The 16,745-nt window shown below is 39.6% G+C and overlaps 1 protein-coding gene across 2 annotated transcripts in view; it reads right to left on the reverse strand.

The window, feature by feature from the left end:
* The window catches only part of camsap1a (calmodulin regulated spectrin-associated protein 1a), a 38,810-nt gene extending 25,768 nt beyond the window's left edge, over positions 1 to 13,042 (reverse strand). For both annotated transcript variants that reach the window (XM_063890117.1, XM_063890116.1), the window contains exons 1-2: positions 12,890 to 13,042; positions 11,387 to 11,565 (exon numbers count right to left, since the gene is read on the reverse strand). In XM_063890117.1, coding sequence (XP_063746187.1) covers positions 11,387 to 11,564 — 178 coding nt within the window. In that variant the 5' untranslated portion in view covers position 11,565; positions 12,890 to 13,042. The remainder of the gene's footprint in view (positions 1 to 11,386; positions 11,566 to 12,889) is intronic.
* Positions 13,043 to 16,745: the final 3,703 nt, after the last annotated feature.

The following is a 16,745-nucleotide window of genomic DNA, read 5'->3' on the forward strand; positions in this document are numbered from 1 at the left end:
CTCTTCCTGTAGTCCACAATCAGCTCCTTTGTTTTGCTGACGTTGAGATGGAGGTTGTTGTCCTGGCACCAAGATGTCAGGGCTCTGACCTCCTCTCTGTACGCCGTCTCGTCGCCGTCTGTGATCAGGCCGATGACGGTCGTGTCGTCAGCAAACTTGATGATGGTGTTGGAGCTGTGTGTGGCCACGCAGTCGTGCGTGAACAGGGAGTAGAGGAGAGGGCTGAGCACACAACCCTGAGGGGCTCCGGTGTTGAGGGTCAAGGTGGAGGATGTGATGTTCCCCATCCGCACTGCCTGGGATCTGCCCGTCAGGAAGCTCATGATCCAGTCACAGAGGGCGCTGTTGAGCCCAAGGTCCCTGAGCTTAATGATGAGCTTGGAGGGCACAATGGTGTTGAATGCTGAACTGTAGTCAATGAACAGCATTCTCACATAAGTGTTCCTCTGGTCCAGGTGGGAGAGGGCAGTGTGGAGGGTGAGGGAGATGGCATCATCCGTGGACCTGTTTGCTCTGTAGGCAAACTGCAGGGGGTCCAGTGAGTCAGGGAGGGTGGAGGTGGAGGTCTGGGCCTGGCTCCAGAAGGGGACCCCGGGCTTCCTCCAGGTCGGGTATCCTCGCTTTCACATGTGTTTTTCATGAGGTCTTTTGAACCAATCTTAGTCTGGCCCCTTACCTGAGACCAATTTGCCATGGGAGACCCTACCAGGAACACAAGGTTCCAGACAACACAGCCCCCAGGTTCATCGGGGTACACAAACCTCTCCACCACGATAAGGTGCTGGTTCTCGGAATATTATAATGACATTATAATAAATTGAGATATGTTTTACAGTATATGAGGGATTGATCACTTTTTCATTATTATTCTCATTATCACTGAAAATATATTTAAATGATAAAGGTTCATATCTGTAACAAACAAATGTATTTTTTTTAAGTCTGCAGAACATGACTTCTCAGCAGCTGCAAAATACTTCCTTAAAATTTTTATTTTGAAACATATTTAGCCTTTATCAAATAATTTGCTTCCTGCAATTTGGTTAATTTCATTAACCCATTTTGCTATTTTGTTACATTTGTGTAGACCTTATACATTAATTTCTATATGTATGTTTACTTGCTGGGATAATCAGGGTTCTCCAGTAAGTTTATTTTATCTAAAAAGTTATAAAAGTCACAAATCATTCAAACTATTTTTGCACACACACATGCCTCAGCATGTGACGTAGTCAGGCATCAGCCTGTCTGCGAAGGAACCAGCACAGGACACACAGTGGCTGGTTACAGGCGCACCAGAGGCTGTAAACCGCGCGGCTAACAGGACTTAGCCGGATGGTTAAGCTGCTGGTGTTGTCCCAGCCAGCGGGGGGGTGTTTTCCTGCTCATGAACACAGACACGGGTCAGCTATTTATATAAACCTTGGATGTGTTAATCCAAAGTTAACGCCTGAAGCACTAACCAAATTGAGGTTCCAGCACTTTCTAGAATGATCAATAGCAACTGGTATACTAATGTATAAAATGAGGATATGGAAAAAAAAGAGGAGCGGAATTATAAAACAAAAGGGGTTCAGGAATAATAATGAACTTGATTTTTTTTAATCACAAACCCGATGTATTGAATTATAATAATAACAATATTACCTCCTTCGAAAGGCATCAGTTTTCATATTTGGCATCAATTTAAAAAAGGGTGACGATTACTGCAAGTATTAAAAAGGCCATGTTCTGCTTTTATGGTATTTTCCCTTTCCTGCAGTGTGTTCTATAGGTTTTGGTGCATATAAATGGTCTGCAAAGGCTAAAATCCCAAAGATTAACCTTTTTGAACCTTAAAGCACTGAAACATTAGTAATGGCACAAAACACAAATATGAACCTGAAAATGATTAGAATATGTCCTCTTTAACATTATGTCTAAAACATGTACTGTTACAATCACCTCTACTTAAGATCTAGATTGATAAATATCAAAACATGCAGGAGGAGAAATAGTTTTGTAGATATGGGTGTGAACTGTCTCTTTAACAACAGTATCTTTCCTCATTTAGTTTGACATTAAAAAGCAGCTGACTGTGATGAAAAGACAAATTGAGGCATCCATCAGTGGAAAACACACACACACACACACACAAACACACACATACACACACACACACACACACACACACACACACACACACACACACACACACACACACACACACACACACACACACTCAGCAGGCTCAGATCAGAGCTACAACACAGTGTGAAAACCTTTGCTTTTTTTTGTGCCGTGACTGCTTGCTTGGCACAGAGGACCTATAGCATGTCTGACTGTGTGCTGCTCTGTAGAGTGGCCATATGTCAGCTGTCTCCAACACGTCGCTCGCGAGCTACCAGTCGCTCGCCGCCCCCTTCAAAGTAGCTCGCCAAATAGTTTACATTTAAACCATAGACTGTATATATAACATTTAAACACACATTTTCATAATATGCCAATTTCATTTGTCACCTGTACATAAAGTACCGCTCATCTTCTATCTGAAGATATGTTGCTACGATATTTGTTTTCACAAAATATGACACAGAGCGCTGCTATCAACCGGTATTGCTAACAATGGCTAACCCGAGGTAATTGCTAAATCTGTAAACAAGGCGCGTCCATCTTTTCCGACCTCGAATGTGACGTCACTCCCAGTTCCGACCTCCGACCTCCGATGTAAACGCGGCAAAACACCGAACGGGCATTAGCTTGACCATGGCCGCTGAATGCAACAAGAGGCGGAAAACATACTTTTTTCACGAGAATTGGGAAATAGACTTTTGTTTCACAAGTGTAAAGGACAAGTGTGTTTGTTTGATCTGTGGAGTAAGCGTGGCGGTCGGTAAAAAATGCAATGTGGAGCGCCATTTCACCACAGTCCACAGCCCCTTCTCACGGAACTTTCCCGCTGGTAGCAATCTACGAAAAGAAAAGATAAAGGACCTGAAAATACAGCTACAACGACAGCAGTCTGTTTTTACCAGACCAGCACAGAAGGCTACTGCTTGTACGGAGGCTTCGTTTAAAGTGGCGCACATCCTGACAAAACGCAAAAAGGCCTTCACTGAGGGCAGTGTTGTAAAGGAGGCCATGACCGCGGTGGCTGAAACGTTATTCAAGGACCATAAATGTAAGACAGAAATATTGTCTGCTTTTGCTGATGTACAACTTGGTGCAAATACAATGGCAAGGAGAGTGTCTGCACTGGCTGTGGATGCAGGAAGACAGTTGGAAACTGACATTAACAGGTGTAAATGGTTTTCTATTCAGCTGGATGAATCTGTTGATGCAAGCGATACAGCCCAGCTGGCTGTTTTCATCCGCATGGTTTTTGATGATTTCACTGCGCATGAAGAGTTTTTGACTTTGCTTTCATTGAAAACTACAACAAGGGGAGTCGATATTTACAATGCTGTGAAGAACTACTTCACGGAACAGAAGATCCCTATTGAAAAGCTGGTGTCAATAACCACTGACGGAGCACCAGCGATGACAGGTCGTCACTCTGGATTTATTGCCCGATGCAAAGCAGACCCGGAGTTTCCGCCATTTCTGGCCTACCATTGCATAATTCACCAACAGGCTTTATGCGCGAAGGTCATGGGATTTGAACATGTCATGGAGCCGGTTGTCAAGATTATCAACTCCATCAGAGCAAAGGCTAAGCAACACAGGACCTTCAAGCAATTCCTGGAGGAATGCACTGTGGCCTATGGAGATCTCCTGCTCCACACTGACATCAGATGGCTCAGTAAGGGTAAAGTACTGCAACGTTTCTTTTCCTTGCTGGGTGAAATCAAGATTTTCTTGGAAGAGAGGGGGGAGGACACCACCTTGTTATCTGATGCAGTGTGGGTCCTTGATCTTGCGTTTTTGACAGATGTAACTGAGAAAATGAATAACTTGAACGTACAGTTGCAAGGTAAAGAGAAAGACGTCTGCAACATGATCAGTGCTGTTAACGCGTTCAGCGCAAAACTGGCCTTTTTCATCCAGCAGTTGAAGGCCAAAAGATTCCAGCATTTCCCCTCTGTCACAAAGGTTTTGGAAACCCATGCAGGGATAGCTGATGCTTTGAACACAGAGAAGTACTGTGACCTCTTGATCAAGCTTGGCCAGGAGTTTGCAGACAGGTTCAGAGACTTTGAGAGACTTGAGCCCTGTGTGACATTAATTGCCAACCCATTCATGAATGTGGACATTAGTCAGATTTCTGGGCAGATGGCAGACCTTTTCTGTATCGATCCTGTGGAAATGGAAATGGAACTTTTAAACCTCCAAAACGACATACAGCTGAAATCTCAACAGCATGCTGAACATTTCTGGAGCTTGGTTGAGCCAGAAAACTATAAGCATCTGTGTCAAGCAGCTCTGAAGACAGCTGCTTTGTTTGGGTCTACATACCTCTGTGAATCTTCTTTTTCTGACATGAATGTCATCAAATCTAAGTTCAGAACAAGACTGACGGATGAACATTTGAAAGACTCCATAAGAGTGAACCTAAGTGGGTATATTCCAGCATACAGCTCTCTTGTTGGCACCATGCAGTGCCAGGTATCTCACTAACTAGAGGTGCTTGACTGAATATGTAGGCTAGTGAATAAATTACTGAAAGCCTATGTGATTTCAAAGGTGTGAGTTATGTTTTGACAAAGTGTCAGTGTTTTGTAAATGTTGTGCAAAAAATGTGAGTTTAATGTGTTTTATAGTTTGAACAGATAAAGAAATGCATATGCTGATGAGTTCAATTTGGGCTATGTTTCACTCAAAGTGTGAGTATTAGAGGTCAGTGTTTTGTAAATGTTATGCAAAAAATGTGAGTTTATCAGTGATAGCTGAAAAGAAAGAAATGAATAGACATGCATACTGATACATATTTAGTTACATTTCTGTATTTTGAGTGTGAGTATTGGCTGCCAATATTTTGAAAATGTTCATGCAAAAAAAACATGTTGTTGAAAAGAGAAAGAAATGTTTTGACATGCATACTTTGAGTTTAATTTGAGTATTAATGTTCTTACACAAATAGTGAGTGTTGGATGTATGTTCCGTGTATGCTTGTGCCAAACGAAACCTTATTTAGGGATTTAGATACGTGTGAATAAATGTTACACATGATATAAAACACAAGTAGCTCTCCGTAATTTTTTTTCTTTAGAGGTAGCTCTCAGAGGGGAAAAGGTTGGAGACCCCTGCCATATGTGCACCAGGATCCCAGAACAGGAACACTCTTCACACACCCCTCCAGGCTTATACAGGTTATTTATGTTTCTCAACAAGAGACAATCTTGCACATCTTTCTCTGCAGATTTCCAAACAAATGTCTCTTTACCCTGCCTCTCAGATATCCCAGCATGCACTCTCATCCTCCCCGGTTGCTGTGGAGATGAATGGATGCCAACTTAAGGCGGGGGCTGGGTGGCCGCCACACCCCCTCACCCAGGCCTGCTCACTCAATCGTTTTATCACCCCTGACATCAGGGAACTGTGTGTGTGTGTGTGTGTGTGTGTGTGTGTGTGTGTGTGTGTGTGTGTGTGTGTGTGTGTGTGTGTGTGTGTGTGTGTGTGTGTGTGTGCGTGCGTGCGTGTGTGAGAGAAGGGAGGGTATCTAGAGGAGGGGGTGCAGGGAAAGCCTTTGTTTCTATTTTTTCAGACACAAGGTCAGATTGATCAGCAGAGATGCTGCTGACAGGGCTGTCAGACTGAGGGTCTGCAGGGGAACACTGACCTGTCCTCTCCAAAAATAAAGAAATATAGGCAGACAGTATTCCTCTCAGCTGCCTCAAACAGTCTGACACTGCAGAAAAAATGTAAATGCATCCAAATCTATCATGTTAAATAGTTGAATGTAGCCGAGCCTCCCATGGTTTTTGAGTCGATATTTGATTAATGCAGATATTGCACGGCCGATCATTTAATAATAACAAAAGAAATCATTCAAAATGTATCATTTTCAAAAATAACCCTCATTACTTTCTCATTCTTAGAAAGTAGTCTAAACACAACTTTTAAAAATCAAATTTGGTGGATCCTTGTGTTTGTTTCTCTGTTGTTTAACCATTGCATACACTATACATTTTTTAACCAGGAAAGTTCATTGAAATGTAGAATATTGAAATCATAACTAGCATCTGGGACTTCAGTATGATGTTGGCTACACAGCGCACACTCTTGTATTTTCTATTAATATACAGTAAATAAATGAGCAATGCATTTGTATTTGTGGTGGGTGCAGCTTTAGACTGGATTTTTGGAGGCAGAAAAATATACAGACATAACAATAAAAACAAAACCAGTTATTGTAAGTAAACTTGTATAGTGACATCAATTACAATTTAGTTTGCAAACAGGAAACTAGGGGATATGTATAATATATGTCAAATTGAATCAAAACGTACATGACACACTCCTCGTGGCCTATCTATATTTCACACTCTAGAATGAGATTATATTTGTATTTTAATAATCCATGTTTCATTTTTTACGTAACAATGTGGTTGCTATTTCAACAATAATCAGTTTTTCTCAAAGTTTAGTAAAAGATAAGGGAAATATAAAAGCATCTCTAATCAGAGTTTATCCCTGGTTTCTTATAATAACATTTATAAACGTTCTCTGGGTTCCTTAAGGCCTGTTATAAAACTGTCAAGAGTCTAAACAAGTAGCCTGTGTTGGACAAAGAAACACATCTTCAGGTCCAATCCCATTAAACACTTAAACATGTGACTGGCTGTGGTGGCTTTCAAACACACACACACACACACACACACACACACACACACACACACACACACACACACACACACACACACACACACACACACACACACACACACACACACACACACACACACACACACACACACACACACACAGCGGGTCACTGTGAACTCTAAACTAATAAACCGACTATCACTAAGCAGAGATCACAGAAAACGGTCACACTGAGCAACAACAAGACATATTGTTAAGAGAAACAGCAGTGACAGATGTTGGGCTGTTTATTCTAAATATAAAATAATAATAATAATAATGGGAATATAGCAGGCTAAGGATTTCTAAGAAGTTAGAAAATGGGATTCTGGATTTAGGTGTAAGTGGGACTCGAGCCGTAAAATGTATTTGCATTTTATTGAAACTGCAATATGGACCGGTCCAATAACCAAATCGCAGTATTAATATTAAATATCTGAATATCTGAATGAACTATTGTGGAGCTGCAGAGAAATACAGGCCTACATCCAGTATTCTACAGACCTAGATAAAAATCCTTGTTTGGTGCAGACCCTTCTAAAAAAATAAAGTAACATTATTTAAAATTATCATTTCCTCATTTCAGTCAAAATTGGTTGTTTTGTTTGTTTAATCATGCAGGCCGAAGTGGGACCTTTGCCATGCCATAGCCATGACCTCACAAAACCAAAGTAAATGCTATTTATCTGTTGCTGCTAAATTCAGTGTTCCCACCGTTACATCTTTCATCAATGTGCATGTACTCTAACATCTAACATGTTGGTCCAATGGAAAGCTAGCCCTGTCTTTTCTGTGTGAAAAGGAGTTGAGATAGTGTAGTCGTAGAAGTGTCCCTGGCACAGTGTGACGTCCGCAGCATCCAATCAGATGAAGGGAGCAGCAGAAAGCCTGAGGGGGGAAAGGTGACGCTCTGCTGTTCGTCACAGGCTCCTGAACTCTGCCCTGTTTAGTAACAGAGAGGTAAAGCTTTAAAGGGATAGTTGGGATTTTTTTTGAAGAGGTACTTATTCATAACCAGTGAGTCACGAACAGAATGACAGTCGGCACGCTCACAGTTTAGAGGAGTCAGTAGTAGCAGCGCAGAAATAAAATGTGCTCTAGCAGTAAAATAAATGCAAGCCACCTAAAAACCTCAATATCTCCTTAATTGTGTTCTACATTAAGAGCATTTTCACCACTTTAACTTGCCGTCAGACATTACTTTCTGACAAGAACTAAACCCGTTATCTAGATCATAGGAATTACTAATCCACAGTGACATAAGTGTGTTTCTGTTATCGTGACTTTGGTGTTTTAAATTGTTAGTATTCACAAAAGCTACAAAAAAACTAGGATAATCACCTCATACCCGGTTTATAAAATCACGACTTTCCCTTTCACCAGAAGGACGGTCTCATAATATTGCCATTGGCTCTAAGAACAAATGTCCTCTAGTTGTTTGGAGATTAATGTGATATCAATCGTGCTGACTTGGTGCAATACTGGTTTCAGGTGTCTCTTTTTATAACAGACGAGAGACTTGAATCCTCACGTTGCAAAATGGGATGAGTCTCTGATTGTGTATTCACAGGTTTAGGATACCATTTTGTATTCTTGGCTTTATCTGTTTTTATCTTTTACTGTAAGATCAGAGTTGGGAAGTAACTAAGCACATTCATTCAAGTACTGTACTTATGTACAATTTCATGGTATTTGTACTTTACTTTAGTATTCCAATGTTATGCTACTTTGTATTTCTACTCTACCCCACTACAATTCATAGGTAAATGGTGTACTTTTACTCCACTACATGTATTTAATCCCTTTAGTTACTTTTCAGATCTGGATTAATGATGGTAAATATAATCAGCCCTTAAATCAGACTTTAGTTCACCTGCAGTAAATCCAGCAGCTACCCTGCAGTATACAAAGCCATTCAAACTAGCTGCACATTTACCAGCTCTGAGAACACTTTAATGATCAATCATTATAAAACATATCAGAGATATTATTCTGAAATGGACCAATCAAACAATGACTACTTTTACTGTCGCTACTTTAAGTACATTTTGATGAGAATACTTTCTACTTTCACTGGAGGAACATTTAGAATGCAGGACTTTTACTGTAACAGAGTATTCCTACACTCTGGTACTTCTACTTTACTCAAGTACAAGATCTGAGTACTTCTACTTTTACTCAAGTACAAGATCTGAGTACTTCTCCCACCTCTGTTTAAGATGACTTAACCTCACACAGGGTTTATTCCCTTTCAAATCTACTGAGTCATTCACTGCAAACAGGAGACAGCAAGGCAGGAAACACTTAAGTACTGCAGGCATAGATCCTAAAATGGATTAGATGATCCATAACTGAATGGCTTACACACTGAGAAACTGAAATGTTGAGTTTAAAGTATAAAGTCAACAAATCTCACATAACTGTATTAGGTTAGTTGAAAGCAATAATATTAAGTTGAAACTATTTAAACAGAATATTATTCCTTTCAACTAACCTAATACAGTTATGTGAAATCTGGTGACATAATACATTTAATAAAAGTCAATGTTTCAGTTTTTCAGTGCAAACCTCACTGTGAACTCTTAATGAAATGACAGGCAGTACTTTTGCACCCTCTGAATGAGCGAGTGACACAAAAACCTACATTCAGAGTCTTCTCCAGACATGTTCTCACAGCCGGGACATGTAGAGCAGTCATGTTTAATGTTTTAGTAGAGCTCATCAGAGCAGCAGGGTTATTGGGCCGTGTATAAAGGAATTGGCTGATGGTGAGATGTCAGCTTCACTCGAGAACGTGAATCTCGGCTCTGTTGCAACGCTGCCGTCTTCTACTCAGGAAGTCTGTTTACATTTCTCATAATAAAAATAACCACAGCAAAGCAATGCAAATCTAAATGATTCTCACACACATCACACTTCAACACTGCAATTCGAAATATTGCCAAGTATATTTGTCTCATTTCTAGTATCTTTCCAAGCACCATCTTATTTTGAGTTGGATCTCAGATGAAACACTTTTAAGATAACAGCTGTGAAAGATGGATCATCTTGTTTCAAGAAATGAATCTTACTTTATGTTAGAAAACACATTTTTATTGGAAAGTCACTATAACGTAAGAAAAACTGAAAACTTGTGGCCGTTTCTCGGTTATTTTGCAACACAACATTTCATGATTCTGAACAAATATAGTTCAGAATATGTTTTCCCAGCTAATCAGAAGATCTCATTCATCTCAATATCCCATGTTATCTCAATAAATCTTACCAACCTAAATTTCACTTTTTGTATTGGCAGATTTATTTTACTTTTAACATCGAAAACACCTTGCTTTCATTATCTTTTTACTTGTTTTTGGAGCAGCATTTTTACCAGTGTACATTCAGCAGGAAGGTTGTCAACACCTGAATACAGGATTTACTAAGAGGGAGATTAACTGTAGATACACTGTAGTCAGACTGTCTTTTTGGACTGAACACTGAAATAAACTAGGGCTACAACCATCAATTATTTTCATTATGGATTAATGGTCTTTATTATATTTGAGAAAAAGGTGAACAATGTTCATCCTAGTTTCTTCAAGTCCTATGTGATGTCTTGAGTTGTCAATCCAAATGCCCAAAGATATTTACTATAATAGGAAAAACAGAGAAAAGCAAGAAATATCCAAATCTGAGAGGCTAAAAAGTGCATTTTCTTCCGTTTCTGCGGGAAGAAATTATCAAAATAGTTGGTGATTATTCCCTGTACGTGGACAATAACAACTGTATTTCCTAATCCATTTCTGCATGGTCACATTTCATACATTCACTGCATCATCCCAGCTGCAATGTATTTCATCGATTCCTGGAGGGTTTTATTGCGGAGGTGGGCACCACCTCGCCTTAAAAGAAGCAGCACAACATGCACAGCAGACAGTCTGAAACTCAACTGTGTTCAGTTTACCAGCACATAAAAGCAGCAAAGCTTTGCAAGTAACGTTCACGTTTTTTGGTTGAAAGTGACTTAAAGGATTAATGTGGATCAAAATTGTTTTTTATTTTCTATCAGCCATTCATCGTTTCAGCTTGAAGTATAACTGCAATGTTTCTGACCAGGGAAGTTTGATGCATATCATTCTCTTTACTATTTTGAAGTTCCAATAAAAGCAATAAGCTAAAGTCAAACATGTGTAAGCTTTCATTTCCAAATACTCCTGTGCACAGTATGGCTGCATATTGTACTGTATTTTTCTTTTTGTTAATACCAGGTTCATACAATATCAGCTTTTACATTATTGGCAACACTTTTGTTAAAACTCTGCTGTTATTATGTTCTTGGTTTTGTTCCTCTCCAAGAAATCATGCCAGAAAAGGAACTGATGGGATTGTTTTGAACAGGATTTGTATTCAGCAAACTGTTAATCAGACAACTAAGGCTTTTACTGTATAGAAAACAAACACCGTGTATAACACAACATGAGAAGCTGTTGATATTTGTATTAGAATAATCATAAGGGGACAACTCCTTGGCTACATAGCAAGACCAGACAATAGATATGTTCTCCAATAAATGAGCAGTGTGTGGGTTCAGAGCCTGACCAGTGAGCAGGGAATAAAGTCTTACCTTTACCGTAAGCTTTGGCGAACAACCAGCGGAGATTTGCTTCTATTTTGGCTCTGGCAGAGTCGTAGAGCTCCAGCGGTACGACCTGAGCCTCCATGTTTCCTCCACCACCCACATCCTCTGCTGCTGCTGCCCGCCTCCAGCTGCTGTCCCTGCCAGCACTCACCTCCACATCCATCCTGCAGTCGGACACACACAAACAACAATCAATCATGATTTAGTTATAAAAAGGTTTTAAAAATCAGTCATAATATATCAATTGACCAAGAAAGAAAAAAAAAGAATAACAATATTAATAATTATAATAATAGCATTCATAATAATACTAATAATAATGCCTATAATTATACGAATAATGATAGTAAAAACCAATACACCATTATAAAATAATAATTACAATAATGAATATAATAATTAATAAATAGATTTATTTTTATTAAAATTATTTAAATAAATATGAATTAATAATTCATAAATAATATATCATAATTTTAAATACATTCACGCTAGTGACATGCATTTTTATTACAAAATTAAGGCAGTCAAAAAAGAATTCAGTTTTAATTTAAAAAATGTAATAAAATAAGGGAATGAGACTAAGAAAAGTAGCTTAATGAAAATGAATAATAAGATTTTGTGTAATGTATTAGTATATGAACTGTTTATAATCACATGTAAAGTAAGTGATATTATTTATTACCATCAATACTAATTCTATGTGTGATGTTGCACATTTATAAAATAAGTCTTTTCGAAATGTAATATTATATGGGCAACTTTAAAACTGATTATTAATTATAGTAGTTTGCTCCTGCATGCAGAAGGTAATGTTTTAAGGATATATTTTCAGATGTATTTTTCTAGTGTTGGCTGTGATGCTGAATCTTAAAGGAACAGGCCATACCTTGCACCAGGTAGTCTCTACTAATCTATTATTAAGTCTCTATTAAGGACACATTTCTGAATATGACACCGAAACATTATTACCCCAGTATCAGCCCATGCATTACATCATCGATATGATATGAAGAACAACAAGCAGGGCCTGCAGCTCCCACTGACAGCACCTGCTCTGATCATCACGTTTTTTATGAAATACTACACATAGATCCACCTCATTTACCCTGCTGCTAATGTCTCTGCTGTCAATCAACAAGATGTTGCGCAATGCCCATTTATGTATTTAAATCAAAGACAAAACACCTTTTATCTGCACAGCTGATGATCAGCTGATGGTGTGTTAGGTCGAAATGAAAGCAAAGCAGCACTATTTGACATACATTAAAGCTGCTTTATGTTTATTACTTATAGAAAATGTATAACATATACACCATTTTGACTGACAATGCATTTTCCAGCTAGGTCCAGTCGAGGCTGCACTGTGGTGACCAATGAATGACCTAAACCTAGCAGCATTCAGATGATAGTATTAGCCATGTTAGCTTGCTATACTGCGCACACACACTTGGGAAATTAAAGCTGGAACACACAACAAAGACTCACCTTTAAGAGTGCATTGGCTTGCTTTGTGTTTGTGCTGTTAAATCGCCGACATGCTTGGTTTTAGCTCAGCTAGCAGTGAAACACAGGACTCCTCCCTGCAAACACACACACACACACACACACACACACACACACACACACAAACACACACACACACACACACACACACACACACACACACACACACACACACACAGACAGATCTCCGGCCTCGGGATAAAGCTGCGGCTGATGGTCGGTAATCCAATAATAAAAAATCTGATTGGCAACCATCCGGAAGTCTGATTTCGAGGAAAATGTTAATGTCCCAAAGCCGGCTGCTTCATATCGAGGCTGCCATTGTTTCAGAGCGGTGTAACGGTGTCCTGTTGAGCAGCCTGTCGCCCTGTCTCTATGGGGACGCTGTTCTCTTCTGTCCTCTGCTGCAATACTCAGGATCACCAACAGAGGGTGCTGCAGGCCTGCACAGAGTTACCTATTTCTAATCTATTCCTCTCAAAACAGTTGTGAGTAACTAAAAAAAAAAAGATTTCTTTGGAATTTTCAATTTGGCTTTTCAACACATCATAGCACCGAGACAGCTCTTGAGAAAGTCACACATTTCTTTCTAATAGCTTCAGACAAAGGACTGAAGCCATGGAGTGCCACAGGGCTCGGTGCTTGCATCTATTTTGTTGACATTATATATGCCTCCGTTAGGCAATAGTATAGGGAACCACGCTGTGCATTTTCATTGTTACTGTTAAGTTTTACTTTGTGATGCGCCCTTACTCCATGTATTATGATACATATTATGTGACGTCACTACACGGTGCACGTTAGTTCTGTCTGTTCAATCACCTGTGATGATCCGTGCGTGAGACACGAGGGATGGAGTTGAAACTACTGTATTGATATTGCTAAAATAAATATGCCTGGATGAAGGCTAAAGAGAGAAGGAATGACTCTTTGCTTAATCTCCACCCACGCGAATGAACGGAAGACTGCGCCTCCATGCTCAACAGTTAGGCTACGTGGATAATAATCAATTATATTTATCTATCAAGCCTGATGTAACCAATCATCTAAATAAAATTCAAAATTTCCTCAAGGACTTAAAAGATTGGATGACCTTGGATGTTTTAATGTTAAACAGACACAACTGAAGTTATTGTACTCAGCCCCAAGAATCTACAAAGTGAAACCGTAAGGAATTCTGGAGTTATATTTGATCAGGACGCCCAAATACTGCAAATCTCACGGACCGCCTTCTTTCATCTACGTAGCATTGCAAAAATCAGGCATATCTTGCCTTAAAACGATGCAGAGAAACTAGTCCATGCATTTGTTACTTCAAGGCTAGATTATTGTAACTCTTTATTATCAGGATGTACTCAAAAGTCAGTTAAGATTCAGCTGATTCAAAATGCTGCAGCGTGTGTATTGACAAGAGCACGGAAAAGGGACCAGATGACTCCTGTCTTGGCTGCCTTACACTGGCTCCCTATAGAACACAGGATAGGATTTAAAATTCTTCTTCTCTCCAAAGCCCTTAATGCAGGCGCCTTCCTATCTTAAAGAGCTCATTATACCCTACTACTATCCCACGAGGGCATGCGTTCCAAGAATGCAGGGTTATGGTTCTTCCCAGACCCAGAGTGTCTAAAAGTACAATGGGAGCCAGAGCCTTTTCTTATAAGCTCCTCTTTTGTGGAATCAGCTTCCAGTTTGGGTTCGGGCGGCAGCAGGGGCGTAACCACCATAGACATTGAGGGGGACACGTCCCCCCCAATGTTGGGAAAGTACCAATCTGTCCCCTCCAATATTTTGTCTAGTATGTGACATAAAAGTCCTCCTTTTTTCCTAGATCAGTCCCTTGCTGTTCCAGATTTACTTTCAATGTGGGAAACACAAGAGAACGAATCAACCAAACAATCAAGGAAAAAAAAAACATTGCGACCCCCTTCCCCCGTTGTGAACTTGGCTTAGCCCAGAATGTCAAGTTGCGGTCGCGGATTCTTAGCTTCGGAGAGCTAGACTTCGGTGACATAATGGATGACGGCCCCCCTCCCAAGAAACGAGACATTCGTTCATTCTTTACAGTCAGGAATGTAAGTGCAGGGTCCCTCTTTAAAAACTAAGCAAAATGGATGAATGAATGGAAACCCTTCATAAAAGCATTAAGGCTTATTCTGCTCTTTAGGCACTAGACAGGTTTTAGCAACGTGGCAGGGCGCATCGTTAGAGCTAGGCTACTGCACAGTTGCAGAGAACTTATAAGAAAACACTGGTTGATTAGCCTACCTTCCAGGATCTTGCCATGGTTCACATTAATACAGCTAGCTAGTAATCCACAACACGATAGCAACCCGAAAACATCAAGTAGCCCAGGACGTTAGTGATTGATTTGATTTGATTTGATTTGATACATCTACACCACCAAACTAAATGCAAATTAGAAATATAGCTGTTGCATCTTCATCCAATAAAACATCTTCACTCCATAAGTATCCGTTTGATAACTTATTTACTTGTCAGAATTATCAGCACACACTTTACATTACAACACCGACTGGAACAGTTCCCGATCTCCTGCTACCTAGCTGGGTCTACCTCAATTGTAGCTTAACCTCGACATGCCCACTATGCAGGTCTCAGAGCGCCCTCTAGTGGACAAACAACATAACTAAGTACTGCACCATTAACTTATAAGTCAGTACCATAATGCTCAATAGATATCGCAATAGCAATGTGTTGCACACTTTAATAAATACTCTCCTCAAACTTGTATGGAGTTTTACAGAGACCTCTTTCTACTACCCGTACAACTACTAGGATATTAATTAAATACTACTGCTACTGCTGCTGCTACTACTACTACTACTACTACTATTACTACTACTACTATTACTAATAATAATAATAATAAGAAGAAGAAGAAGAAGAAGAAGACTAAGAATAAGTATATTTCTTTATTCATAAGTTTAAATTCAGTGAATTTTGAGGACCAAACAAAACAGATAATGAATTAAAATACTACTACTGCTACTACTACTACTACTACTAGTAGTAGTAGTAGTACTACTACAAATAACAACAACAATAACAAGTTTTTTTTCTTCTTATTTACATGTATTTCTGTGGAAGAGACAGTAGGCTACTGCTTAAAACACAAATTGGGAATTGTGTGGTGTATCGTCAGATCCTGGAAGAGCATGTGATATTGTGCAACCATGTTTTTGTGTTGAATAAATTATGTCGATGTAATAATTTTGTCCTTTTTGGCAAGCCCTTTTTGCTACAACTTAACTTACCATGCAATTCTACAGTCATACTATCCCTAATCTGTTCGTATGCCATGCATCAACATATTTTTGCAGGAAGAGATAGAGGAGCAGAGGCTGAGGGAGAGGATGGAGGTGGTAGTGGAGGAGAACCCACAGTTGGAGATAGAGGAGGAGGTGGAGGAAGACAAGCAGAGACAGAGGCTGGAAATTCACAGGCACCTGCAGGGAGAGGACAGACAGGCACCTGCTCAGAAGATACACGTAAGATATTGGAATAAGAACAACAATTTTGTAGAACACATAAATAAATACTAAGGGTAAGCACCCAATAAGCTTAGTTTAGCAGTATAAGTCAACATTTCATATTATATATTTTTCAGGAGAGACAGACCCAGGCAGGGAGAGAAGTGATCAGCATGCAGAGGAGCTTGGTAGCTGCCCACATCAGCCAAACTCTTGTTTTATTCAAACTCAGTCCTTGACCAAAAAGACACTAAAATTTCAGGACAGCTGGTTTAGGAAGCACACGTGGCTTCATTACAGCAAGGCATTGAAGGGGGTGTTGTGTTTTTATTGTGCCAAATATTTTG

This window comes from Eleginops maclovinus, chromosome 8, assembly GCF_036324505.1.
Source record: "Eleginops maclovinus isolate JMC-PN-2008 ecotype Puerto Natales chromosome 8, JC_Emac_rtc_rv5, whole genome shotgun sequence".
Taxonomy (NCBI): domain Eukaryota; kingdom Metazoa; phylum Chordata; class Actinopteri; order Perciformes; family Eleginopidae; genus Eleginops; species Eleginops maclovinus.